This window comes from Procambarus clarkii, chromosome 40 (genome assembly GCF_040958095.1).
Source record: "Procambarus clarkii isolate CNS0578487 chromosome 40, FALCON_Pclarkii_2.0, whole genome shotgun sequence".
Taxonomy (NCBI): Eukaryota; Metazoa; Arthropoda; class Malacostraca; order Decapoda; family Cambaridae; genus Procambarus; species Procambarus clarkii.
Window position 1 is genome coordinate 17,418,752 of NC_091189.1, and position 26,697 is coordinate 17,445,448.

The window sequence follows — 26,697 nt, forward strand, 5'->3', positions numbered from 1 at the left end:
CTTTCTCCTGATAATTCCACCTCTCTCTCTCTTTCCCTCTTTCTGTCTCTATTTCCTATAACAATTAGCGTAAAAGTTCAACAGTAATAGCATTGATTATTTCTAACTGAATACTGCAAACTCTGTTATTTTGCATCAACTCATTTGGTCCCTGATTTTTTAAGCTGATGCATTTCATGATGTTTAATGTGCATGAGCTCTATTTAATATTAACCCACAACAGTACTAAGTGAAAGGAACGTTTGACGCCAACTTGGCTATGATTAACTCTCCCAACACCTAAGAAAGTCGTGGATTTCTTCTGTCCTCACATACCCACTTGGGGACCGCCAGCCGCAGCGTTCTCAACATATAGGCAGGACAACTAAACATATTTAAAGGACCGTGCACAAACAGCAACGCTCCATTAAAGATAACTTTTTGCTGCACAGAACTAGATTTCAACCAGTGATCCTGAACAGCAATACATAAATAATCGAAAGATAGTGACAATTTGAGATTATATATAATTGAATCAACTCGTATCAAACAGGCATCTAATGATTAACAACCAACTTTCACCAGGGTAAGACCTCCCATCTCCAACACCAAGAGAGAACAGATAGCTTCCAAAACAAGTGCCACGGCAGACAACCAATAAGAATGCAATACCAAATTGCACAGTCCCTTTGACAGGGTAATAACTCTTATTTTTTTAACTCATCCGTTTCGTATATACATATACGAAACCTATTGGCCCAATCAATTTCCCTTTCCTCTTCCTCTTAGGATGATATATAGAGTCTTAGCGAAACGTTTCAGGCTATTTATAAGTTTAACATTTAATTTGGCAAGAAATTTGTACAGCGTGCTAGTGGCTTTACAAGAATGTAAAATCAACTTAATTTCTATGTTCTCTGTTAACACCTAATGTATCTTCTTGTATATAAATAAACAAATAAATAAATAACAAACTCTAATGACCCTTCAAGGATTCGAACCTAGCCGGCGAGGCTCTCTGGATGAAGATCAAGCCACCCAAGAGATGGCAGGGCCCGTAAACACAGGATCTCCCCATTATTGTTTTAGATTCAGCTACTCGGAACAAAACGTTCTAAGTAGCACGGACTATGGTGAGCCCGTAGTGGACTTACCTGGCACAGGAGCGGGGCAAGTAGCACGGGTTATGGTGAGCCCGTAGTGGACTTACCTGGCACAGGAGCGGGGCAAGTAGCACGGGCTATGGTGAGCCCGTAGTGGACTTACCTGGCACAGGAGCGAGGCAAGTAGCACGGGCTATGGTGAGCCCGTAGTGGACTTGCCTGGCACAGGAGCGAGGCAAGTAGCACGGGCTATGGTGAGCCCGTAGTGGACTTGCCTGGCACAGGAGCGAGGCAAGTAGCACGGGCTATGGTGAGCCTCGTCTCTGATCTCCCCATTGGTCATCCTTTATATATTTATACTGTAAGCCATAGACCAACTGGTGTAGTGCTTACCATACTGGACGGCCAAATCGATGACCCTGACCGCCTTAAATGTTAATCTTTGAGGTGCAGTTTAGTTTATTGTTATATATATACATACTTATACATACACAGTATATATACATGATACATGTATATACACATATACATATATACAGTATTTGCTTGCATGATTGTATTTTTACATCCACAGGCCATTATAAATGGACGCCATATTCTCAATATTCCCACAATTTTTAGATCTGTCACCACACACGAGAAAAAAAAATTCCACGATTTAATTTTTGCTCTTAACACTAAATATGCTCATGTCCAGACTGTCCGTTCCCGAAGCGATAGACACAATAAACCTTTAACAGTATTTATATACTCAAACTCACTCTTAAACGCGAGAAAATATCTTGTATATCAAAAACACATTTTGAACTTGATTGAATTTTGTGTGAGTGATTGTGTTATTTGGTTACATATATATATATATATATATATATATATATATATATATATATATATATATATATATATATATTTCTCAGTGCATGAAACGGGAAAGGATTCTTTTGTTTAAATATTGCACTTGATTATTTTCAGACACTTATCATAGCTGGCTCTGAAGTTAGCGCAGTAGTCTAAAATGGCTTTGGGTATCAACACAGATGAAGCCATTGGTGCAAACTTACACAGACTTTTCTATTTGTATGCCCTTGTTTCATTTGCACGTTCTTGTTTCATTTGCGTGTCCTTGTTTCATTTGCGTGTCCTTGTTTCATTTGCGTGTCCTTGTTTCATTTCTATGTCCTTGTTTCATTTGCGTGTCCATATTTCATTTGCATGCCCTTGTTTCATTTACATTCTACCGAATCACTCGCATGCCCTATACCCTCATGCGCATGCCCATGTTCCATATGCCTGCCCTTAAACCATATGTATCCCCATGTTTCCATATACACAAACATTTATGAATTTGTCCCATTGCAATCCTCTACTTACAGCAGCGTTCAAGACCTGTTCAAGACCTGTTTTAAAAAAACAAATATTTATCAGACGATTCAAACGAGTCCAAATTTATCCCAAAACATTCCTAGCCTCACACACTCAGTCATGTTTACATTTTCCAGCGCTCCTAAAAGCATTTTTCTTTCCTCCTGATTCCCTCGGTGGCACGGAGCCCCCCCCCCCCCTTACATAAATGTGCTCACAACTGTACAAATGTTTTAGAGTTGTGGCGAATTTCTACCCTTGAGACCTTGCCTTTTCTGCTCCCCTACTCGTTTGTGTGTTCTTGACTGCCATTCCCATTCACTTGCCGCTCACTAAGTGTTGCTCTCTTGCCAGGGCTGGCTCCCTCGGTCCTAGTTCTGCTGGCTGTGGGAAATGGTTCTTGGGAGATTGTGTTCACTCGTCTTTCCTCTTGTACTTTAGTATTTGTGTCTGTTTTTGTGCTGATTATGTCATCTATTAGCTTTTTTTTTATGTTGATAATTTTATGTCTTGCTCTCTCTCTCTCTTCTCTCTCTCTCTTCTCTCTCTCTCTCTCTCTCTCTCTCTCTCTCTCTCTCTCTCTCTCTCTCTCTCTCTCTCTCTCTCTCCTTCTCTCTCTCTCTCCCTCTGTCTCTCTGTCTCTCTCTGTCTCTCTCTCTCTCTCCTCTCTCTCTCTCTCTCCTCTCTCTCTCTCTCTTCTCTCTCTCTCTCTCTCTCTCTCTCTCTCTCTCTCTCTCTCTCTCTCTCTCTCTCTCTCTCTCTCTCTCTCTCTCTCTCTCTCTCTCTCTCTCTCTCTCTCTCTCTCTCTCTCTCTCTCTCTCTTTCCTCGCTTCTCACACCCTCTCTCTTCTCTCTCCCTTCCTCCCTCCCTCCCTCTCCCTCATCACCTCCCGCCCCTAGACCATCAAAGCCTGAAAGCCAGAAAGAGTTTTTGCAAACCCGAAGTTGAAAATGCACTTCCTCATTCACCAATTTCAAAATGACCATTCTCAAATTATCTAATATCTCCCATGTACCTCAGTTACCAAGACTCCTGAACCTTCAAAGCACGTCTCTACCTAATGATAAAGTCAAAGAACAAAGAATATTCTTTGACCTCACGTTTTACCGTCACAAAGGTTGTGTTGAGGCATAGTCGCCCGAGTGTGGATAATGTTTTGTGTTACAATAGCGACGCCCAGGTTCGAGCCCCGGGGGCAGGGAGAGTCGAGTGAGCAGTGTTCCTGTTGGTCCCCAGTTCCCCAGGAAGTAATTGTGAACCTGGTTGTATCTCGTTTGGCAAGTTATATTCCCGAGGATAGTGCGTTAGTGTCGCACATAGGAAAAAATAAACTATAATTCAGAGCGTTTTCGTGTTTCAACACGAAACACGAATGACCTCGAGATTTTCGTACAACGGAATCACGTGTTTTTTTTTATGATTATTTATGCTCCAGGGATATCTAGTAGGGTCAGGCTTACTATGGAGCGAGAAGGGATAGATTTCAGCCGGTTAAGAAGACTGAAGTTGTCTGCTGCTGCTGCTGCTGCTGCTGTTGCACGCGTGTAAACAAAAGGAGACGAATTGTGAGCACTCATCACGGTAACTTTGTCAACAAATATCCCACCCCGCACCTTCGCGATGAAAGTGACGACGTCTCGGTCACCTTCCCGGCACTTTGTCCAACATCTCCGACTTGACACTGTCGCTACCCAGTGGGGACAGTATCCAAGGGTGCCGCTGGTTCGACGTCGACATATGACGGTGGTTGGACGTCGGGAAACTATGCTAAATCAGCGTTGAATTGTTTCCCTTGGATAGTGTCCACTGTGACCTTTCATATTCGCACGTAAAGGTTAGCTTACGAGCCTCAAAATATTTTTGCGCTGGGATTTTTTTATGACGTTTTTGTGTTTGTGCGAGTTCAGATATTTTAAATTATTGGTTTACATAGTTATTCTATTTCTCGTAATGGTGTGGATATCATAATGTATAATCCTCTCTTATCGGCTTATTGCTTCTTCTCCCATTCATTGTTTATTCTAGTGATCTCTCCTGCGATCTATTTTACTGGCTCGTCTTTAATAGAATTTTATTTGATATATTTTGCTGCTATAGGCTCTTCCTGTTCTCCGTATAGCGAGGTCTCGTTATACCAACCTTGAGTCATTTATAGGTAATATTCGAACAGGTCAGGGAGATCAACAATACTATCCTCGCTTCATCCAACCTCCATACACCCACATCACACACTCATAAACCCCCATCACTCCCCCATACACTCCCATACACCCCAACACACCCCCATACACCCTCATCACACTCCCATGCACCCTCCAAACACTCCCATACACCCCCAACACACCCCCATACACCCAATTTATACGCAATACGTACCCCGCCCCCCTCCCCCACACTCAACCTACATACAACACCATCACCCCCAACACCCCCACTCCCCGCCCATTACACCCAATACACCCAGCGTCCTGCACTCACTATACACACATTTTTCTTCATCAATTATGGCACCATTCCAGCAACGATCTCGCCCCCCCCCCCTCTTCATTGCACCATTCTTCCATGTATATGTCACTTCCCTCCACCTCTCGTGTCCCGCTACACCCACTACGTGTTTATGGTGTCTGAGGTATTTTAGTCAAATCCGACTTCTGTGACGGAACCTCTCCATCCACAATACTTCACCATCACTACCATCACCACCACCACTACCACCACCTTCACCACCACCACCACACCACCACCACCACCACCACAACCATCACAACCACCACCACCACACCACCACCACCACAACCACCACCACCACCACACCACCACACTACCACCACCACACCACCACCACATCACCACCACCACACCACCACCACACTACCACCACCACCACCACCACACCACCACCACCACACCACCACCACCACTACCACCACACTACCGACACATCCCCCACATTAAAAAAATCACACTCCTAGTATAAATATGCCAGACCCCAATAAGCTCAGGAACCAGTGCGTCAGTTCAATGATAATCGAGAACCGGAACCAAAGAGCCGAAACTCAACCCCCCTCAAAAGTACAATTAGGTAAGTACAACCCAATCATCACCCTCACGCCCCTCTTTCGCCAATCCCTTCCCCCTTTCCCCATCGTACCCAGCATTTTCCAATCCCAGGATTCCAGGTTTCGTCTCAGCTACAGGGGCTGAGAGCGCCGGCGGTGAAGAAGAGCTCCATAAAGCACTCTACTCCAGCAAGGCACCGGAAACGACGGCTCATATACAAACCTGATACAATTTGTCGCTGACGCCACAACTGCCCAGATATTCCTGGCATTATTTCTTCTTTATTTTCTCCTCTATTGTTTTTGTCGCTGTAATAGACATCTTTGTTGACAGTAAGTCACAACAGCGGGGGCTGTAACCTAGACACCCAACCCCCACACGTCTGAAAATATAGAATTGACGACGGTTCGGACCTTCCTGGGTTATTGTATGTATGTATAGCCGAGGGTCCGAAGAAAAGACCTGTATACATACATGTATGTGGTTGTATACGGATTCATTGTGAATAAAGTAACGCGGTTTATGTGGGTTGGTTTAAATAGTTTGGTTAGAGTATAACAGTTGTTAAAACTTGTAGTTATTGCTTGTGCGATTGGGGAGGGGTAGTGGGGGGGGTGATGAGTTCTGTGGGCCTCCTGGTGTGGAGTGGGCTGCGTGCTTTCAGAAGAGAGGGGGAGGGTTATTGTCAGAGATAATACTTTTGATCACTTTATCTCCCCTTCCCCCCCCCCCCAAAAAAAAAAAATATGCCCAAACCCCCTCCAACGGTTGAGGAACGCCAGCTCTGAACACAGTCTCGACCATCAGACCATCAACACAGACTAGACCATCAGACCATCAACACAAGACTCGACCATCAGACCATCTACATAAGACCAGACCATCAGACTATCAACACAGACTACACTATCAAACCATCAACACAACACTAGACCATCAGACCATCAACACAGACTAGACCATCAGACTATCAACACAGACTACACTATCAAACCATCAACACAACACTAGACCATCAGACCATCAACACAGACTAGACCATCAGACCATCAACACAGACTAGACCATCAGACCATCAACACAGACTAGACCATCAGACCATCAACACAGACTAGACCATCAGACCATCAACACAGACTAGACCATCAGACCATCACCACAACACTATACCATCAGACCATTACCACAACACTAGACCATCAGACCATCAACACAACACTAGACCATCAACGTAACACCTGACCACCAGACCATCAACACTAGACCAACAGACCATCAACACAACACTAGACCATCAGACCATCACCACAACACTAGACCATCAACACAACACTAGACCATCAGACCATCACCACACCACTAGACCATCAGTCCCTCAACACACCACTAGACCAACAGATCATCAACACAACACTAGACCATCAGACCATCACAACAACACTAGACCATCAGACCATCAACACAACACTAGACCATCACCACAACACTAGACCATCACCACAACACTAGACCATCACCACAACACTAGACCATCAGACCATCACCACAACACTAGACCATCAGACCATCACCACAACACTAGACCATCACCACAACACTAGACCATCACCACAACACTAGACCATCAGACCATCACCACAACACTAGACCATTAGACCATCACCACAACACTAGACCATCAGACCATCACCACAACACTAGACCATCAGACCATCACCACAACACTAGACCATCAGACCATCACCACAACACTAGACCATCAGACCATCACCACAACACTAGACCATCAGACCATCACCACAACACTAGACCATCAGACCACCAACACAACACTAGACCATCAGACCACCAACACACCACTAGACCATCAGACCATCAACACTAGACCATCAGACCATCACCACAACACTAGACCATCAGACCATCACCACAACACTAGACCATCAGACCATCACCACAACACTAGACCATCAGACCATCACCATAATACTAGACCATCAGACCACCAACACAACACTAGACCATCAGACCATCACCATAATACTAGACCATCAGACCACCAACACAACACTAGACCATCAGACCACCAACACACCACTAGACCATCAGACCATCAACACTAGACCAACAGACCATCACCACAACACTAGACCATCAGACCATCACCACAACACTAGACCAACAGACCACCAACACACCACTAGACCATCAGACCACCAACACACCACTAGACCAACAGACCACCAACACACCACTAGACCATCAGACCACCAACACACCACTAGACCAACAGACCACCAACACACCACTAGACCAACAGACCATCACCACAACACTAGACCAACAGACCATCACCACAACACTAGACCAACAGACCACCAACACACCACTAGACCAACAGACCATCACCACAACACTAGACCAACAGACCATCACCACAACACTAGACCAACAGACCACCAACACACCACTAGACCAACAGACCATCACCACAACACTAGACCATCAGACCATCACCACAACACTAGACCAACAGACCACCAACACAACACTAGACCAACAGACCACCAACAGACCACTAGACCAACAGACCATCAACAGAGCGGTGAATAATGTTCCCATAATATGCAGTCGTTATGTTTGTATGCTTGTACATCCCGGTGGATAATCCAGCCGAATATGAACCTCTGTTTATTTACAAACAGACGGACTGATGAATTAATTATTGTGTAAACACGCCTCCGCTGCCTCCACCAATGATGAGCTCTCCTTTCATCCCCCACTTAAACCTCCCCCCCCCTTATAAAAAAAATCTAGTGGTTAAAAAAGATGAATAAAAATATATAGTGGTGCTCTGGTCGTTTGAATAGCTCCGCATCGACCTGGAACTCTTTCTCTGTATTATTTACGACCTCGAATGCCTTTCCTGAGATTAATTGGAGGAGCTGATGCTCTTCCGGCGACTATTTCAAGGACTCCGTCTCTCCCAGAGGAGCTTTTGTAGGCTCGAGGTTCTCATGTAATTCGTAATATACATTTTTAACGAAATGTGTATGATATTAACAACTTAATTTAACTAAATTGGGTTGCCAAGAGAGAAGGGAGATGACAGAGGGGGTGAAGTAGAGGCTAGACTCATGATTGTTTAATGAAATAGTTTGCCCAGATTGTTAAATAAACTCACTAGTGGCTTAATCTCCATCTGTTAGTTATATTAGTTTCTGACCCCCATACCCAGCTCGTGGGCACTGGGCACGATAGGTTAGAATATAAGATAACGGATTTGAAGTTATGTACTCAAGTGTGGTTTAAGCTAAGTAAGCCTAGCTACAGATTAGTTATCTGTCGAGCATGTCACACCCACACAGTCACAAATACTGATAATAAATAACAAATACGCCTTGGTCGTAGGTTCGCCCCCACCTCATAGCCTTAGTGGATTATCTAATTGATATCACGTTAGCGTTATTTCTGTGATTAAGTCGAACCTTCACCCTGGGTACTCCCAAACACACATCTTAAACCAACTTCTCACTGATTGATCTGAATTATTTGTGTAATATTTTTACTCCAAAAATACACATAAGAACAAATTACAGTTGTTTATTTATAAGTAAAAATCATCGCTGTTGAATAAAGCCACAAATACGCAAAGCGTTTCAGGCATAAAAGTGTGTGACCCAAGTACAGTAGACCAGCTTGGGATATTTGGCAAGGATTTAGGAAGTTTAGTTTTCCCAAATCCTTGCCTTTCTTTGGACGATCCTTGAATAGCAGCGAGAGGTGCCTCGAAATTCTGAATGTTTTTTTTTTTTTTTAGCCTGAGTTACGTTGTGAGGACAAATGGAGAGAATGAGGTGAATGAAAATCTGGCTAAGAGATGGTTAAAATAATTACATGAAGCAAGAACACTGTAATCATTGAGATGCTGTTGCAAGACATCTCAATGCCTTGCATCTTTTGCCTTGCATCTTTTGCCTTGCATCTTTTGCATTGCAAAAAAATCGAGGCAAACACCACCTCATAGTTTGTAAAATTCCTGGGTAGAAATTCATCCATAACCATATATTGTGTGTCTAGAGTGCGAACGAGACGGTGAGGGGGTGCAAGAGAGTGAAAGGGAGGGGAAAAATGGAAAGGGAGCGAGAAAGGGAGATGGGGTAGGGAGAGAGAGGAATGAGTATGGCAGTGACAGTCACGGAAATAACATTGGCTGGAATGGGTGCATCAGCAAATGGGCAAGTCAGTAATAGTAATAGGATTTGCAGTGAGATAAATACGGGGTCCTGGTATTGATGTTAGGGGGGCAAGGCCGCTGGCAGGAAATGGAATGACACTAACATCAATGGGAATGAGATATGTTCGTGAGAGTAACACCCATCTGAATGATGTCTGTCTGTAACAGAAATTGGAATATCAGTATCAGTAGAGGAGCCGACACGGGCAATACAGGCCTTGATCCGCCAAACACACACCGAAACTACGACGTTGGTACAACGTTCGAACAAGTTTTAACACCTCCTAACCAGTTATAACAACCAATATAGCAAGTTGTAACAACGTTCTAATACGTCATCAACACGTTAAGCCAAGATGTAACAACTTTATTACAAGTTGTAACAAGCGGAAAATGGAGACAGTTTCGGTTTGTGTTTGCAGGGGACCAATGAGAAAATATATGCCACTTCAAAAGGCAGATACGGGTATAATTAAGGGCATATGAGGCATGGGGCAGCATAGATAAACGCATGGGGCATAGACATGAAGATTTATCAAATACATTTTCTTATGCTGATGGCTGGAGAATTGCCAAAAATTGACGTGTGTGGTTGTTTAGGATTCAGGTAATCGGAACAACATTCCCATGTAGCACGGGCTATGGTGAGCCCGTAAACACTATGAAGTCATACTGTTTACAGAAAATATTTTCCCGTATGAAGTCATACGGGAAAATATCCCACGTGTTATTCCTGTGTGACACAGACTTGGCTTTGAAACACAACATTTCCTATAATTCTAATTAATCAACCACCCTAAAAACCGTGACTTTTCTCCATATCACGAGAACACAGCAGTAATTACAAAGGTACTGAACGATTCCTATATCATTTGGACAGTGAACTGCCCCCTAGAAAATATATTTTTATTTGAGAATGATTGAGTACAACCATAACAACCATGTTAGAGTACAACCATTGAGTACAACCATAACAAACCATGATGGAGTACAACCATTGAGTACAACCATAACAACCATGATTGAGTACAACCATTGAGTACAACCATATCACTATGTGAATAGTGATTGTAGAATATAAAGATCATGAATCGTCTCGAATGTTTATATTTGTGTGTGGCGCCTGATAGAACAGTTCCGTAAATCAGACTAGGATCATGAATAGGATAATCTTGAGCCATTTGATTAAGGATGATGAATACCCAGCAGGCGCCTTTAGACTCGAGTGATATCGATAGATCTCCAGGGCGTGATTGAATTAGGTACTGATAGAACAGAGGTGAAACGTTTGGGCTTAATTGTTGTTGGTCACGACAATGGTGCGACGACATCAAGAGAGGAGAGGAGAGGTGTGTGTATGTGTGTGTGTGTGTGTGTGTGTGTGTGTGTGTGTGTGTGTGTGTGTGTGTGTGTGTGTGTGTGTGTGTGTGTGTGTGTGTGTGTGTGTGTGTGTGTGTGTGTGTGTGTACTCACCTAATTGTGCTTGCGGGGGTTGAGCTTTGGCTCTTTGGTCACGCCTGTGTGTGTGTGTGTGTGTGTTAGTGAACGTTGTTGGTGGTGGAAGGGGGTAGTTGTAGGTGGTGGTGGAAGAGGGTAGTTGTAGGTGGTTGTGGAGGGCGTGGTTGGGGATGGTAGAGGTCGTGGCTGGTAATATTAAGGGTAAACCAACAGAGTGAAGGTATGACTGGTCATTGGTGTGACTGTCAGGTCTATATGTCCAGAACTGGACCCAAGGTAGTCTGGAATTGGACCACAAAGTTAAAGCTTGCGGCAAGTTGATGGGTGATTAACCCTCAGTGGCATCGGTCATTTCCATTTCGTGTAACTTGTAGTTAGTTAATTGAAGAACGCATACGTAGGCTTCAGGTTGTTGACTGTTGCAGTAGACGACATAACAAGGGTCTAGGCACACGTCTCTGTGGTAGCAATTTAAACGATTTCAATTTTAGTTTAAATTGAAGAATAGAAATTGAAGAATAAATTGAAGATATGAAGAATATCCTGATACCTGAAGGCCGCCACTTAAACAAATCCACAAGGGCGGTGACGAGGGTTCGAACCTCGTCACGCCACTTACTCTCTTATCTAAAAACAAAACCAATTGAGTTCTAGACCTCAGCCATACATCTTACATTGCTTTCCACAAGGTAAAAGATGATACCTCACGTCAATTAATTTTTAAATACCTGATTTACTGTAAAAACACGGAAATTCTGCGTTCTAATTCAGATTCACAAGCTTTATTAGTGACAAATGTACACAAATCATTTCAATTCCGGCTGGACTGAAAAAAAATAGACAAACATTTTATATTCTCCTCACATGAAACCTGCTTCATAATATGAGCGGCGACATGTATTGCTAAAACATAATATGAAATGATAATTCATATTGCCTACATATGACATAAATTTATGGTAGTTTTTCATACCTTATGGAACGTTCATGAAAGCAAGACGATTTTAACGTTGCATGCAACTTAGGTGCAGAGTGAAGATGGCGTAATGTGTGGGAGGTAATTATCAGGGGAAAGCGCCGCGCCATTACGACTATATAGCACTTGGAAGGGGGTCAGGATAAGGACTTTGGAAGGGACGGGGGCAAGGAATGATGCCCAACCACTCTGACGGTTGGGGATTGAACGACGACCTGCATGAAGCGAGACCGTCGCTCTACCGTCCAGCCCATGTGGTGATACTTTATTTCGATAGTTGACTTGCTGACTTAGTAGAACGATCCCTAATGAATTGATAATCTCGAAAAATACAGTAGCATTGGTGATGGCTGAGCGTCTTGTGTTATAACGTCTTCCAGAAGTCCTGGAACTTGTTCAAATAAACAATGAAACTAAAACTGAAAGACACGTGATTGGTCCTATTGCTTTAATGTTTACGTATTCTGGAAGGTGGAGACAAGATGTGGGGGAAAGCTTATCCGAGTGTGTGGTCCGTACTCGGCCTCACTGAACCTGAACATTAAATAGTTTTGACTCTCCTTCGTCGTCCAAGTCAGAGAAGTTTCGTGGTGCTGCAAGTTTCTGCGTTAGTCGCAAAGTTCAGCTCGTGGTGTGGGGGGTGAGTGGTGCCTGTCTCGGGTAGGGGGCGTCTGGTGGGAGGGGGGCGCCTTGTTGGAAGGGGGGGCGTCTGTGTCAGGAGGGGGGGCGTCAGTGTCGGGTGGGGGGCGGGGTCACTTGTATCAGATGGGGGATTCCTTGTCTCAGGTGTGGGTACACTTGCGTCGGATTGGGGGGAGGGGGGGGGAGGGCTTGCGTCATAGCAAAGGCGGCGCTTGTGTCAAAGGCGGGTCAAAGCTTTTGCTTCAAACGTTAGACTGAATAATTCTTGTTTATGTTCACTAGAAATGTAACTTTCATTTCAACGTTAGCCGGTAAGAGCTGCATAAACCTTCAATGAATGTTGACAAAACACACACACACACACACACACACACACACACACACACACACACACACACACACACACACACACACACACACACACACACACACACACACACACACACACACACATAGGTGAGTACACCTATGTACTCGAATAGGTGAGTACACACACACACACACACACACACACACACACACACACACGCGCGCGCGCGCGCGCACACACACACACACACACACACACACACACACACACACACACACACACACACATACCTTGGGACACAGACCTCAGAGACAAGTCTGTACAATGTATGATGGACTATGTTACCCAAAAGTGTCAGGAGGCAGTAAACAGGTTCATCCCGGCCCAAAGGGAAAAATCCGAGAAGCAACAAAAGAATCCATGGTATAATAGGGCATGTATGGAAGCGAAGAAACTGAACAAGAAGGCGTGGAGGAACTTCCGGAATAACAGAACACCAGAAAGCAGGGAGAGATACCAGAGAACCAGGAATGAGTACGTCAGGGTGAGAAGAGAAGCAGAGAAAATTTTTGAAAATGATATAGCAAACACAGCCAAGACCGAACCAAAGCTACTCCACAGTCACATCAGAAGGAAAACAACAGTGAAAGAACAGGTATTGAAACTTAGAACAGGCGAAGACAGGTATACAGAGAATGACAGAGAGGTGTGTGAGGAACTCAACAAGAGGTTCCAGGAGGTCTTCACAATAGAACAGGGTGAGGTCACTGTGCTAGGAGAAAGGGAGGTAAACCAGGCGGCCTTGGAGGAGTTCGAAATTACGAGAGAGGAGGTCAAGAGACACCTGCTGGATCTGGATGTTAGAAAGGCGGTTGGTCCAGATGGGATCTCACCATGGGTACTGAAAGAGTGTGCAGAGGCACTTTGCTTGCCACTCTCCATAGTGTATAGTAAATCACTAGAGACGGGAGACCTACCAGAAATATGGAAGACGGCGAATGTGGTCCCAATATACAAAAAGGGCGACAGACAAGAGGCACTGAACTACAGGCCAGTGTCCTTGACTTGTATACCATGCAAGGTGATGGAGAAGATCGTGAGAAAAAAACCTGGTAACACATCTGGAGAGAAGGGACTTCGTGACAAATCGCCAACATGGATTCAGGGAGGGTAAATCTTGCCTTACAGGCTTGATAGAATTCTACGATCAGGTGACACAGATTAAGCAAGAAAGAGAGGGCTGGGCGGACTGCATTTTCTTGGATTGTCGGAAAGCCTTTGACACAGTACCGCATAAGAGGCTGGTACATAAGCTGGAGAGACAGGCAGGTGTAGCTGGTAAGGTGCTCCAGTGGATAAGGGAGTATCTAAGCAATAGGAAGCAGAGAGTTACGGTGAGGGGTGAGACCTCCGATTGGCGTGAAGTCACCAGTGGAGTCCCACAGGGCTCTGTACTCGGTCCTATCTTGTTTCTGATATATGTAAATGATCTCCCGGAGGGTATCGATTCATTTCTCTCAATGTTTGCGGACGATGCTAAAATTATGAGAAGGATTAAAACAGAAGAGGACTGTTTGAGGCTTCAAGAAGACCTAGACAAGCTGAAGGAATGGTCGAACAAATGGTTGTTAGAGTTTAACCCAACCAAATGTAATGTAATGAAGATAGGTGTAGGGAGCAGGAGGCCAGATACAAGGTATCATCTGGGAGAGGAAATTCTTCAGGAGTCAGAGAAGGAAAAAGACTTGGGGGTTGATATCACGCCAGACCTGTCTCCTGCAGCACATATCAAGCGGATAACATCAGCGGCATATGCCAGGCTGGCCAACATACGAACGGCATTCAGAAACTTGTGTAAAGAATCATTCAGAACTTTGTATACCACATATGTCAGGCCAATCCTGGAGTATGCAGCCCCAGCATGGAGTCCATATCTAGTCAAGGATAAGACTAAACTGGAAAAGGTTCAAAGGTTTGCCACCAGACTAGTACCCGAGCTGAGAGGTATGAGCTACGAGGAGAGACTACGGGAATTAAACCTCACTTCGCTGGAAGACAGAAGAGTTAGGGGGGACATGATCACCACATTCAAGATTCTGAAGGGGATTGATAGGGTAGATAAAGACAGTCTATTTAACACAAGGGGAACACGCACAAGGGGACACAGGTGGAAACTGAGTGCCCAAATGAGCCACAGAGATATTAGAAAGAACTTTTTTAGTGTCAGAGTGGTTGACAAATGGAATGCATTAGGGGGTGATGTGGTGGAGGCTGACTCCATACACAGTTTCAAGTGTAGATATGACAGAGCCCGATAGGCTCAGGAATCTGTACACCTGTTGATTGACGGTTGAGAGGCGGGACCAAAGAGCCAGAGCTCAACCCCCGCAAACACAACTAGGTGAGTACAACTAGGTGAGTACACACACACACACACACACACACACACACACACACACACACACACACACGCACACACACACGCACACACACACACACACACACACACAGCGAGAGAGAGAGAGAGAGAGCAAGCGAATCTGCTTTAAATTTAATTGTAATTGGTGAAGAAAAGATATGATCAAATTACCTGGCAGTTGGAGTAGGTTTGAGGGGGAAAATGCGCTCATAGCTGTCTCGCTACGTGCAATTAACTGACCCAAGGGCACTCCAGAGGTCACTAATTCCCTCTTATTCATCGGGGAGAGAGCCGCAATTATTTTTGGAAACGCTTTCCTCTAGTTTTACAGACTTAGGGTTTAATTAATAATGGTGATCTTTCTGTCAGTTTAGTGGCGTTAAAGGACTATTGTTGGCGGAGAATCAGACTACATTTCGCATATATATATATATATATATATATATATATATATATATATATATATATATATATATATATATATATATATATATATATATATATATATATGATAAGGAACAACATATGCGCATCAACGACGATCGCGAAAACGCTGATTCAAGTACGCTAAAAAAAACACATTGAAAAATAAGAGATTGGGGAACGCGTTCTCGGCGTTCAATAGAAACCTTCCTCAGAGCAAGATAGAATATAAGAGAAAGAGAAGTAGAGGCCCCTGAGCCTCCTGCCACACGCAGGTAACAAGCCCTTCTAAGGGAGACAGGTCACCTCACGACCAGACAAAGTGAGGATCAAACCCTATCTCAGAAAAAGAAGTGATAGAATAAATATTAAAGATATGGTAAAGATAATGTCATCTGCCACACACACACCTGTGTAGGGGAGGTGGCTTTATCTTTTTCCTTAGGTAATAAGCACCAGGACTAATCCAATTCTTATAGACGATCAATGGTGAGGTGGTCACAGGACCGTGTACGTTCGGGAGTTAGCGTCATGGGTTCGAATCCTGGCCGGGAAATTTAGAGTTATGAGTTGACCATCAGTTATGAGTTATGTGTTATGAGTTGACTATCTCAACCATCAGTGACAGTACAAAAGGTCGAGTGGTTTAAGGCACCATGTACACCAGTTGCAATGTGCTCCTGGCGGTCCGGGTTCGAGTCACTTCTGGGGTGTGGAGTTTTCAGTTGCTTGGGGACCATTATATATATGCTTGGGGACCATTATATATATGCTTGGGGACCATTCAAGCTTGTTCGCATATATGTATATATATATATTTATTTATTTATTTATTTTATATACCTGCTTGTTTTCATCTGTTCCTTTGGCTTTCTGTTTCACATCCTACTTGCGTCCATATATGCTCGTCTGTCCCATTCTAGTTACCCGTCCCTTTGGCTGTCTGTGACAGTTCTCACCTGTCCCTTTGGCTGTCTAAGAAAGCGCGCGCCTGCGGGCCATACCTGGAATAAGCCTGATATAAATATTTTTACGGGCTGGTCTGACTTGGGAGCAGGTGCTTCAATAATTCATTTTATGGGTTGGAGGCTTCTGGCTGACCTGAGGCTGAGGTCAACAGCCACACAACTGACCTCTCCCTTTCCCATTACTTAACATTATCCTTCTTCTTCCACCTTCCCTTTCTCTTCCTTAATCCTAACTCTTAGCACTTTTGTTTAACTTTTCTACTACAGTGCCTTAAATTATCTCGTAGTTCTTCCCTCTCGCTGTGTTGATAATCTTCTCTTTTTCTTTGTTTCCATTAATTATTTTACGCTTTTCACTTCCAATTTTCCTTTTTATGTTCCCCTTTCCCTGTGTGTTTTGTCTTTCCTGCCGTTCCCTCCACCTTCCTTTCTGACCTTCTTTATCACTTTTGCCTGTGTTCTTGTTCATCTCAATAACAAATTTCTCTCCCTCTCTTTTGTAAGAATTCTTAATAGTAATTCCCTTGTTCTTATTTACCCTGTTAAGGTATTTGTTATCACTCTATGCTCCACCTGACACTTCCTGCACCTGCCTCTCATATTCCTACATCTTTACCTAACCGTGAAAACACGTAATATATTTGTGTTCTGTTCCTCCCATCCTTGTTACGGCTCGCTGCTCGATCCCAGATGTCCCAAGTGGTTGGATAACGTTCCCTCACTTGTCATACCCGGGAAGCTCTCCTGTCGCCATATATCCCTTCCAAGTGCTGCATGGACATATTGATATATTCTCATAACTGCTCTGCGTTCTACCTCTCATCACCCTTTCCCCACTTCCCTGCCTCTCTTATCCTTCCTCTCTTTCTCCGCCCTTCTAAACCCCCTCATTTAATATCCGTTTGCTCCCACGGCCCTCTTCTTCTCCCTCCGCTCGGCCACCTACTCTAATAAAGGAGGGTTTTACAACTAAGCTCAACTCTGCTTTGAATATACACTCGGATTAGAAAGACAACAGAATCGTAGGACTGGGAATGGAGGTGGTTTGGGTAGTGGCGGAGGGGTAAACGGGCGGGTAATGGCAGGAAGGAGTGGTCCCAGCCCGGCCCATGCAAGGAAATTGAGCATAAAGATGACCCAGGTTGTGTAGCGCGGCGGCCTGACCTGAATACTGTGGAAGGTGGGGGACGGGTTGTGTGTGTGGGAGGAGGGGTTGTGTGTGTGTGGGTGGAGGGGGTCGTGTGTGTGTGTGGGTGGGTGGAGGGGGTTGTGTGTGTGTGTGTGGAAGGGGTTGTGTGTGTGGGTGGGTGGAGGGCGTTGTGTGTGTGTGGAAGGAGGGGGGTTGAGTGTGTGTGTGGGTGTAGAGGGTTGCGTGTGTGCGTATGGAGGGGGAAAGACGGACGACTGTCAAACAAGCGGGAAAAGCAGTGTGTGTAACAATAGGAAAAGTACACCATTGGGTTAGAAATTATCTCACAGATGGAACACAGCGACAGTAAGAACCAAGAAAAGTCTCAAGTGTGGTCCCAGGAGCCCCGGCACCAGGACCACTCGTGCCCCTGACACACCTGAAGACTATCTCTAGGAGGCAGACTCTCGGTGCCAATGTTTTAAAAAATGATACTGATCTTCAAGACTGAAGAGTTGCATCATGCTACTCTGGAGCACCTGAGCTGGCCTAACTCAATAACATAACAACGACTTATAGAGTTTAATACCCTAAAATAAGGGCCAGATTTACAGGAGACGGAAATTACAAAGTTCACGAAGGAGATGGTTGTATGAGTCAGCACGAATGAAGGGCATAGAAGAGAGAGAGAGAGAGAGAGAGAGAGAGAGAGAGAGAGAGAGAGAGAGAGAGAGAGAGAGAGAGAGAGAGAGAGAGAGAGAGAGAGAGAGAGAGAGAGAGAGAGAGAGCATCACCATTCTCAACACCAGCTGACCAGAACATCTTTAAGACGTGGTGAATGTCACAACAGTTCTTGAGTAAGCAGTTCCGGCACCGAATGTCTGATTGGTAAAACAATACATTTAAGTAGATATGTTCCAGTGATAAGATTACTGAACTATGAGGATAAACAAAGGTAACTATAACTAACGATATTTGAATAGAGGATATGAGGCGATATGATCACAACGTAGAAGATATCAAGGAACATGAGACAATAAGGAAAATTAAAGAGGCAAGTTAGAAACACAGAGAAGCCGCAGAGATGCAGGGGACCACTCATATGCACTCAGGTTAAACAAGGGCAACTGAAACAGATGGTTTGATCAACTACGACTGACTTTCAGTATCAAGTATGACAGTAGTGGAGAGTCACCAAGTATGAATACAGCAGATGTATTAGTTAGAAGGCGGGACTCTACAATACATTCCCGGTCTCTTCCGCTCTCTCTCTCTCCCTCTCTCTCTCTCTCTCTCTCTCTCTCTCTCTCTCTCTCTCTCTCTCTCTCTCTCTCTCTCTCTCTCTCTCTCTCTCTCTCTCTCTCTCTCCCTCTCTCTCCCTCTCTCTCTCTCTCTCTCTCTCTCTCTCTCTCTCTCTCTCTCTCTCCCTCTCTCTCTCTCTCTCTCTCACTTTCTCTCTCTCAAACACCCAAGTAAGCAATCTGGACGACATGAAAAACTTTTCTCGTTATGAATTTTTTCTCTTCAGTTGGAAATTCTATACGACTGTTTTCTGTCTTTTTGAGGTCGGTGTTTGGACAGGTGTAGTTCTGACAGAGGCTGACGGCAACACGCGCAGCACTGGCACCATACTCGAGCAATACAGACGGCACCATACTCGAGGAATGAAGGGAGGGTTAGGAGACATGATCTCTACATATAAGATTCTAAGATGTAATCCTTAACATTTAACGGTCTATTCATACCCGTGTCACCTCTTGAGTGGCTTAATCTTCATCAATCATCTTTAAAATTGACAACGAAGCCAGTGCTCAACGCTAGAAAAGTGCAGCATAGATAGTGTGACGAGAAATGTAGGTGTTAAGGCAGTCTTCTCTATGGCTGGTGTAAATGCCAATCACATTAAAAAAAAAAGAGAAACAAAATGTTGACTGCTTGGCGGTTGTCTCCTGTAGTAAAGTGAAAGGGAAAAACACGCAAAACAAATCTTATAAATAATGAACTTTAATTTGCTTTAAACAAATAAACAAAATAAAGATAATCTCTTGGCTATGTACAGTGAGGATCAAAATATATACAAAGACAAAACACAATATAAAATAAAATAATGATTAAGTTACTCTACAATAAGGAAGACAAAAATTAGATAAAGGTGCTGAGAATAGTGAGCTGGCTGAAACCTCTACTAATATACAGGACGTTGCTTAGATAGAAGCACCAACTCGAGAGGTCAAGAATATTCTGAGACCAACTGCTCGTGCGAGACTATATATAGACGATGTAGATGGCGTTGGAGTCGCATGAAGTCACTGATTCACTAATGGGGAGAGTGTTGGTTTGAAGTGGTCGTTTGGTGATCGACGAGGTTATTCCACTTATATACTATTTTTGAATGTGGTATCATGATGTTGCAGAAGTATAGAAGTAACGCGATGTAGGAAGGAGCAGGCTAAATCTCTCTTGAAAGAGATTACTGTCACAATAGTAACTTAAGATACAGAGTTGCGAAGAATTCGATTGGCTTAGATTGTGAAATGCTTGAAGCCGAGACAGAACACACACACACAAGTTAACGTAAATGGCCATAAGTAAAACGTAAGACATGAATCAGGGATTTACACGAGGCTATGAGATGATGATACTCGTCCTTGCAACCACTGCAACAGTAAGTCACCGGTTGCAACACTGCGGCTATACTATTGTTGTCGGGTATACGTTGCTATCAGTCTGCTACTCCTGCTGGAAGGTGGCTACACTGACACATATAGAGCAGCAATGAGAACAAAGCCTGGTCCTCTACGTCCATATGTCTGGTCACAATGCACACCACCCGAAGCTACGAAGTATTTCGAAGTAGGGGGGGGAGGGTCCTGCAGTATTTCTTCATCCTGCCGGCAACGTCAGTAACTAGGTTGGTGTCTGCGGCGGCGGGATCTGCTGTCTGGGGCGGCGGGGTCTGCTGTCTGGGGCGGAGGGGTTTGCTGTCTGGGGTAGAGGGGGTCTAGAGCGGAGGGGTCTGCTGTCTGGGGTAGAGGGGGTCTAGGGCGGCGGGGTCTGCTGTCTGGGGCGGAGGGGTTTGCTGTCTGGGGTAGAGGGGTCTAGGAAGGTGGGGTCTGCTGTGTGGGGCGGAGGGGTCTGCTGTTTGGGGTAGAGGGGGTCTAGGGCGGCGGGGTCTGCTGTCTGGGGCGGCGGGGTCTGCTGTCTGGGGCGGCGGGGTCTGCTGTCTGGGGTAGAGGGGTCTAGGGCGGAGGGTTCTGCTGTTAGGGGCGGAGGGGTCTGCTGTCTGGGGTAGAGGGGTCTAGGGCGGAGGGTTCTGCTGTCTGGGGCGGTGGGGTCTGCAGGCTGCGGGTGTCAGGTGTCTGCAGGCTGGAGGGCAGGGAGGGACTCCGTGCTGGAGGTCAATAGGTTGGAGTGGATGGAGGTCTGACCTCAAGTGTTACATGACCAAGTATTACTGTATGGGGTACAGGAATACAATTTGTATTTCTGTATCATATTTATCGATTAATACAAAATAAATATTGCGTTTAAATTAAATTACTGTCTTCCCATGTATTACTGGATCAAGTATTTAGTTGTATTTTGATTAAGTGTATTCTTGAGCATTCAGTGAATGTATTTTAAAATGATTATAGTCCAGATTAGCCATAAAATATTATGAAAATTATGATTGTAATTATATACTAAATATTATATGAATTGTTCTCAGAATAATGATTCCATCTAGATTAAAAAAAAATGGCTTTTGATGTAGCTTCAGGAACACTAATTATTTTGTTTTATTAAGTTTTTTTCTCTGGTGTGTGTGTGTGTGTGTTTAGTATTTGTTTTGTATCTGCAGAATCGAGCTATTAGCTCTTGGACCCCCGCCTTTCTAACCCATTTATTTTCCTCTATTATGTCTACTGCTATATATTTATCTTACTCACGCGCGCACGCACACACACACACACACACACACACACACACACACACACACACACACACACACACACACACACACACACACACACACACACACACACACACACACACACACACACACACACACACACAACTAGGTGAGTGCAACTAGGTGAGTGCAACTAGGTGAGTACACACACATACACACACGGGAGCCGGCGGCCGAGCGGATAGCACACTGCACACGTGATCCTGTGGTACCGGGTTCGATCCCAGGACCACAGGATCACGAGTCCCGCGCGCTGTCTACTCAGCTACCAGACGCCTTGAATGTGTGTGTGTGTGTGTGTGTGTGTGTGTGTGTGTGTGTGTGTGTGTGTGTGTGTGTGTGTGTGTGTGTGTGTGTGTGTGTGTGTGTGTGTGTGTGTGTGTGTGTGTGTGTGTGTGTGTTCCTTTTTATAATGGTGTCATTGTGTTTACCGCGACATCCTGGAGTGCGTGAACAGGTCAAACTGTGACCTGTGAAGTCACTTACCTGACGAAAGGATAGGATACAGACGAAGTGTTCGTTCGTGTACGAATCAGTCCAATGGTTCTCTTTGGCATCATATTTTTTGTTTTATTTTTTTCAATTTTTACCATTTTCCTGAAGAAAAAAGACTTTCAAATTGTTGTTTAAAATTTTTTGTGTACTCATGTGTGTACTCACCGAGTTGTACTCACTTCGTTGTGCTTGCGGGGATTGAGCTTTGGCTCTTTGGTCCCGCCACTCAACTGTCAATCAACTGGTGTACAGGTTCCTGAGCCTACTGGGCTCTATCATAGCTACATTTGAAACTGTGTACGGAGTCAGCCTCCACCACATCACTGCCTAGTGCATTCCATTTACTAACTACTCTGATACTAAAACCGTTCTTTCTAATGTTTCTGTGGCTCATTTGGGTACTTAGCTTCCACCTGTGTCCCCTTGTGCGTGTACCACCCGTGATAAATAATCCATCCTTGTCTACCCCTGGCAATATGTGTACACGTGTGTTCATATGTGTGTGTGTGCACGTGTGTTCATATGTGTGTGTGTGCACGTGTGTTCATATGTGTGTGTGTGCACGTGTGTTCATATGTGTGTGTGTGCACGTGTGTTCATATGTGTGTGTGTGCACGTGTGTTCATATGTGTGTGTGTGCACGTGTGTTCATATGTGTGTGTGTGCACGTGTGTGTACTGTCCTACATGTGTTCACAGCGTTAAGTGTCAGCCTTTTGACCAAGTGTTAAAATATTGACATATGTCGGTCGACTTTTCTTATCATATTTATGTTTAAAACTGCATATAAAACTTCATATCGACAATTTCCTCATTTAGTCCGGTCTACTCATTTACGACTCTTCCACTTACACTGAAATTCATTCTAGTGAACTTATTTATTTCCTGTTTCCAATTATGCCCCATCGTTGAACTGATCCTCAATTTCAACATTTTCTTCTCTATCTACTTGGTTGATTACTGCCTCACAATCATGTTTGCCTTATTCTCTTCCAGTGCGGTGAGGTCTAGTTCCTTCAGTCTCTCTTCATATTTCTCTCCCTTTAGCTCAAAAATTACCCTTTTTGTATATCTTTGGACTTGTTTTGTTTTGGGTGTCGTTAGGCTGGGAATTCGGGGCAGCATACTTAAGATTAGGTCTCACATATATATCTGAAAAAGAGAGAATGTCTATCTATATGTTTGTCCAAGCTTAGGGCTAGCCTTGCAAACTTTGCAGGCGGACTGGTGAGCGTTATGGGACGGTAATAGGAGGGTAGGGTTACACAGGTTAATAATATGGTCATTATATTACTGTATTCGTATACTGACATACATATCGCATTCTCTGAAGTGAGATTGGCTTTCTGGGAGACTCCCACTACTGAAGTCGAGTCGAACCCCACCGGTCGATATATTGCACTCGGAAGGATCCTTTGTTAAAGTTTCTGAAGGCTATCCAGATGTTTGCTAGTTTTTGCTTGTACTACCTTCGTTATCCTGCTGACGTGTGCCTCGGGTGTTAGATTTGGAGTTATGGTTACTCCCAGGTCCTTCTCCCGTTCACGCCTCAACGAATGCTGTAACTTCAAAACACATTTTACTTTATATTGTCGGCTACACTGAATTCCAGTTCATTGTCCACTAAATTTCCGTTTATAGCACATAAAACGGTCATTCCTGGCCGCAGTGGTCGTGGTCGCAGTGGTCGTGGCCGCAGTGGTCGTGGTCGCAGTGGTCGTGGTCGCAGTGGTCGTGGTCGCAGTGGTCGTGGTCGCAGTGGTCCTGGCCGCAGTGGTCCTGGCCGCAGTGGTCCTGGTCGCAGTGGTCGTGGTCGCAGTGGTCGTGGCCGCAGTGGTCCTGGCCGCAGTGGTCCTGGCCGCAGTGGTCGTGGTCGCAGTGGTCGTGGTCGCAGTGGTCCTGGCCGCAGTGGTCGTGGTCGCAGTGGTCGTGGTCGCAGTGGTCCTGGCCGCAGTGGTCGTGGTCGCAGTGGTCGTGGTCGCAGTGGTCCTGGCCGCAGTGGTCCTGGCCGCAGTGGTCGTGGCCGCAGTGGTCCTGGCCGCAGTGGTCGTGGCCGCAGTGGTCCTGGCCGCAGTGGTCCTGGCCGCAGTGGTCCTGGCCGCAGTGGTCCTGGCCGCAGTGGTCCTGGCCGCAGTGGTCGTGGTCGCAGTGGTCCTGGCCGCAGTGGTCCTGGCCGCAGTGGTCCTGGCCGCAGTGGTCCTGGCCGCAGTGGTCCTGGCCGCAGTGGTCGTGGCCGCAGTGGTCGTGGCCGCAGTGGTCCTGGCCGCAGTGGTCCTGGCCGCAGTGGTCGTGGCCGCAGTGGTCGTGGCCGCAGTGGTCGTGGCCGCAGTGGTCGTGGCCGCAGTGGTCGTGGCCGCAGTGGTCGTGGCCGCAGTGGTCGTGGCCGCAGTGGTCGTGGCCGCAGACCTTGGACAATGGCCAGAATTATTTGAGAAACAATCTGTCACGTTCAACCGTTTGACCGTCACTCTTCAGCTTCTCTCTCTCTCTCTCTCTCTCTCTCTCTCTCTCTCTCTCTCTCTGTCTCTCTCTCTCTCTCTCTCTCTCTCTCTCTCTCTCTCTCTCTCTCTCTCTCTCTCTCTCTCTCTCTCTCTCTCTCTCTCTCTCTCTCTCTCTCTCTCTCTCTCTCTCTCTCTCTCTCTCTCTCTCTCTCTCTCTCTCTCTCTCTCTCTCTCTCTCTCTCTCTCTCTCTCTCTCTCTCTCTCTCTCTCTCTCTCTCTCTCTCTCTCTCTCTCTCTCTCTCTCTCTCTCTCTCTCTCTCTCTCTCTCTCTCTCTCTCTCTCTCTCTCTCTCTCTCTCTCTCTCTCTCTCTCTCTCTCTCTCTCTCTCTCTCTCTCTCTCTCTCTCTCTCTCTCTCTCTCTCTCTCTCTCTCTCTCTTTCTCTCTTTCTCTCTCTCTCTCTCTCTCTCTCTCTCTCTCTCTTTCTCTCTTTCTCTCTCTCTCTCTCTCTCTCGTATTTCAACCTGCGGATGATGAACTTCAGCTCCTTGGCCCTGCCTCTTAACCTTCAGGGTCAGCACAGAGGTTACTCAAGACCCAAATATCACCGAGTGTTCAATACCTGGCGTTGAACTAAGAACAGGTTAAATATGTATAGTGTGTGTGAGTTATAAAGACAACACTGTTGAACATGTCTTAACATTTATTGTCTTCAATTTCTGAAGGTTTCCACCTGTGCACGATTGGTCTTCCAATCAAAATTTTGTTAAATAAAATTATACAGGTCATGTATTCAAGATATTGTTTGTCAAAATATGGTCCCTTTATTCTATATGTAATTAACTTTCATTAAGAAAAGTCTTAAAATGATACATAAAACGAAATAATAATTATTGATATAAAATATAGGCTAATTTACTTATATTTTTTTTATGAGAGAAAATTAATACTTATCCGCATTATTTTACTAAACATGAGGATTTCATTATTTTGATGATTTAATTTCCATTTCTTTTTAGGTAGAAATATTAATCTGATAATATATAAAAAATAATCTTTATCATTGACCCTCTTTTCTTACGTTTTCCATTCTCTCTCTGTCTGATCCTCTCTTTTCTTCCTATTCCTCTTTTCTTCCCTCTCGCACCACTCGAAATGAAGGAAGAAGAGCCAGAAGAAAGAACATCTCTGAGGGTTTTATTGCATTAAAACTTAACACAATATTTGACTTCTTAATGAGAGACTGCAAAGCTCCTCGTTATTTAGGAATTAACATTTCTTTCACGATCTGCAGGTTGGAGAAAAGTGGCGGTGAGCGGCCCCTTGTGCTCACACTGCCCTTATATTTCAATCCATTTACTCACGTTGCCAGTTCTGGCGTATGTGTACTTCTCAGAGCCTCAATGGATCTAAAAACCACCTTTTCGGACCTTCCACTTCATGGCTCATAACTACCATGAAGTTAAGATAGAGTTAACTAACTAGCTCTCTATCTAACTCTCTATCTAACTAGCTATCTAACTAACTAGGTAGTTAGATAGAGACTTCTATCTAACATCCTAGTAGGACTTCTATCCTACTCCTATCTAGGCTCTTGTGTGTCTGTGTCCCCTGTGTCCCTATGCTTCGTTTAGAGGCCTGATTTCCCCCCTTGCTTATTGTTCTTGTTTCTCTTATAACAAACAGCTTGTGTCTGATTGCTCCGTTGATCTCGTTGAGTATTTTGTATGTGGTGATTATGTCTC

At 44.8% G+C, this 26,697-nt stretch overlaps 1 protein-coding gene across 1 annotated transcript in view; it reads left to right on the forward strand.

The window, feature by feature from the left end:
- The window catches only part of LOC123750678 (keratin, type I cytoskeletal 9-like), a 44,917-nt gene extending 19,972 nt beyond the window's left edge, over nucleotides 1–24,945 (forward strand). Inside the window, exon 4 of the mRNA XM_045732779.2 lies at nucleotides 24,155–24,945. Coding sequence (XP_045588735.2) covers nucleotides 24,155–24,945 — 791 coding nt within the window. The remainder of the gene's footprint in view (nucleotides 1–24,154) is intronic.
- The last annotated feature ends 1,752 nt before the right edge of the window (nucleotides 24,946–26,697 follow it).